Below are 2,064 nucleotides of genomic sequence, written 5' to 3' on the forward strand. Positions count from 1 at the left end.
TTACGGCGGCCATCGGGGTTCACCTGCACATCCGTCTGTAAGGAGGGCCGGGCTGATGTGGTTGCCAGTGATGCAGACGACAGAGCTACTCCAGCTGTGCCGCTCACGCAGAAAGTGAAGAGGTTGTTGGACTGGCAACAAAACAAAGTAGAATGAGGAATATTTCAAATACAGTAACGAAAGTAAAGCAGATCCTTGGCAGAAGCCAGAAATGCGGTCCTCGGACCTGGCTTCTCGGCAATCAGCCCTGAGAGGGAAGAATCGCCTGGCTCCTGAGATAGACCGGAGCACACAGAGCCTCCCCACACCTCCAGATCGGCACCTTGCTGCCCAGGAGCCTCCTCCAGCTGGCCTTCCTTCGCAGTCCACTACGGTCCCTTCCAATAGCAGTGCGGGCATCCGGTGGTCCAGACAGGAGACACGGACGCTTTTCTCCATACTAGGTGAGGCACAGTATATTCAGCGCCTCCAGACCGTGCATCACGATGCGGACGTCTACCAGACTGCGTCTAAGCGGATGCAGCAGGAAGGCTTCCGCCGCACCGAGCGTCAGTGCCGCTCCAAGTTCAAAGTCCTGAAGGCATTATATTTAAAGGCCTATGTGGCCCACGCCACAAGTATGGGTGATCCACCACGCTGTCCCTTTTATGATACGATGGATCACTTTCTCCGAAATCAGATCGTGACTGACGCACATAACTTAACGAAGGATGCTGCTTGGGCCCAGCACTGTGATGAGAAGTCAGCAGCCCCTGACACCCCAGGGGAAGAGGGAACCAGCGTTCTGGGAGCAAGAATGACTCAGGCAGCAGATCGTCAGCCTATCTTGAAAACAGTTAAGGAATCAGATGAGGATTGTCAACTGAGGATCAGTGACCAGATGCGAGAAACCAGCGACCTTGAGGACTCCTGGGATGAATCCTCAGGTGCAGGGTGCTCTCAAGGGACCCCCAGCTACAGCAGCTCCCACCGCCTTTTCAGAGGTGCAGCCGCTCCCTGTCAGAGCAGCCCCATGACCAGACTGGGAGTGTGTGGTGAGCCCAGCCCCTGCACCAGCTCCGGCCGAAACACTCCCGGGGTGGCCTCGGCACAGCGGCCTCCGGGCTCCTCCTCCAGAGTTCCTTTTGTTCCTGGTGGGGATGGGCCTTTGACCAGTGCGGCCCCTCCCAGGTGGGCAAGGCGAAGAAGGCGGTCAGTGGCCAGGATTATCGCAGCCCAGTCGGCAGAAAACAGGAGATTGGCGCGAGAACTTTCAAAGCGGGAGGAAGAAAAACTGGACCGGCTGATTGCCATTGGCGAGGAGGCCAGTGCTCAGCAGGACACCGCCAAAGAGCTGCGCAGGGATGCCGTGGCCGCGGTCAGACGCCTGGCCACAGCGGAGGAAGAGGCAACCGGTGCTTTTCAGCTGGCGCTTGAAAAGTTGCTTCAGAGGTTAATTTCAAACACCAGAAGTTAGGAGCTGATCACACAAGGGTGTATTTCCTACTCTGGCAGAGGCCCGGGTCCAACAGCTGCCTTCTTGTAGCCTGCCTCCTTTTCTGTGTCCTCAGAAAAAGAGTGGATGGACCATTAACGTGCAGAAGGGTAGGAATATACTTGCTTCTCCCAAGCGTCTCCACTAGTTGAAAGACCTTTCAGAAACGTGAGAGGTAGCCTAGTAGACAACGGAAGCGGCCAAGTCCAGAGAGCTAGTTAGCCCTGGTTTCATCACGGATGTGCGACAATTTAGTTTACCTCTCAGCACCAGTTTCCTTGGCTGTTAAAAGGGAGCAACCTGCCTACCTCACAGGGTTGCTGTGAGGATCAGATGCCTTAAATACATGTGAAAGGGTTTAAAAGCACTAGACACATGTAAGTTATTAAACCATATGACCTTGGCCGAGGTCAGACTAGGGTGAGGCACAGTAGCTGACAACATACATACGGAATCAGGGTTGTATACCGAGACCTCATTGCTTGAATCTACTAGTTTAACTTGACTGCTTCCTGGAGTTTACAGTCTTCATTTCTTTAAATCTCTCTATAGCTCATTAGGCTAATATAGACACAACACGTACTGGTACC

General features: G+C 53.9%; 1 protein-coding gene across 1 annotated transcript; it reads left to right on the forward strand.

The window, feature by feature from the left end:
- Nucleotides 1–211: 211 nt before the first annotated feature.
- LOC309839336 (myb/SANT-like DNA-binding domain-containing protein 7) lies at nt 212–1,456 on the forward strand (the record flags this gene model as incomplete). The annotated part of the gene is made up of 1 exon (XM_082681069.1): nt 212–1,456. One exon carries the CDS (start codon nt 212–214, stop codon nt 1,454–1,456), a length of 1,245 nt encoding a protein of 414 aa, XP_082537195.1.
- Between the last annotated feature and the right edge of the window lie 608 nt (nt 1,457–2,064).

The sequence above is a fragment of the Grampus griseus genome (assembly GCF_964374135.1).
Source record: "Grampus griseus genome assembly, chromosome: X".
In the NCBI taxonomy this organism is placed as follows: Eukaryota; Metazoa; Chordata; class Mammalia; order Artiodactyla; family Delphinidae; genus Grampus; species Grampus griseus.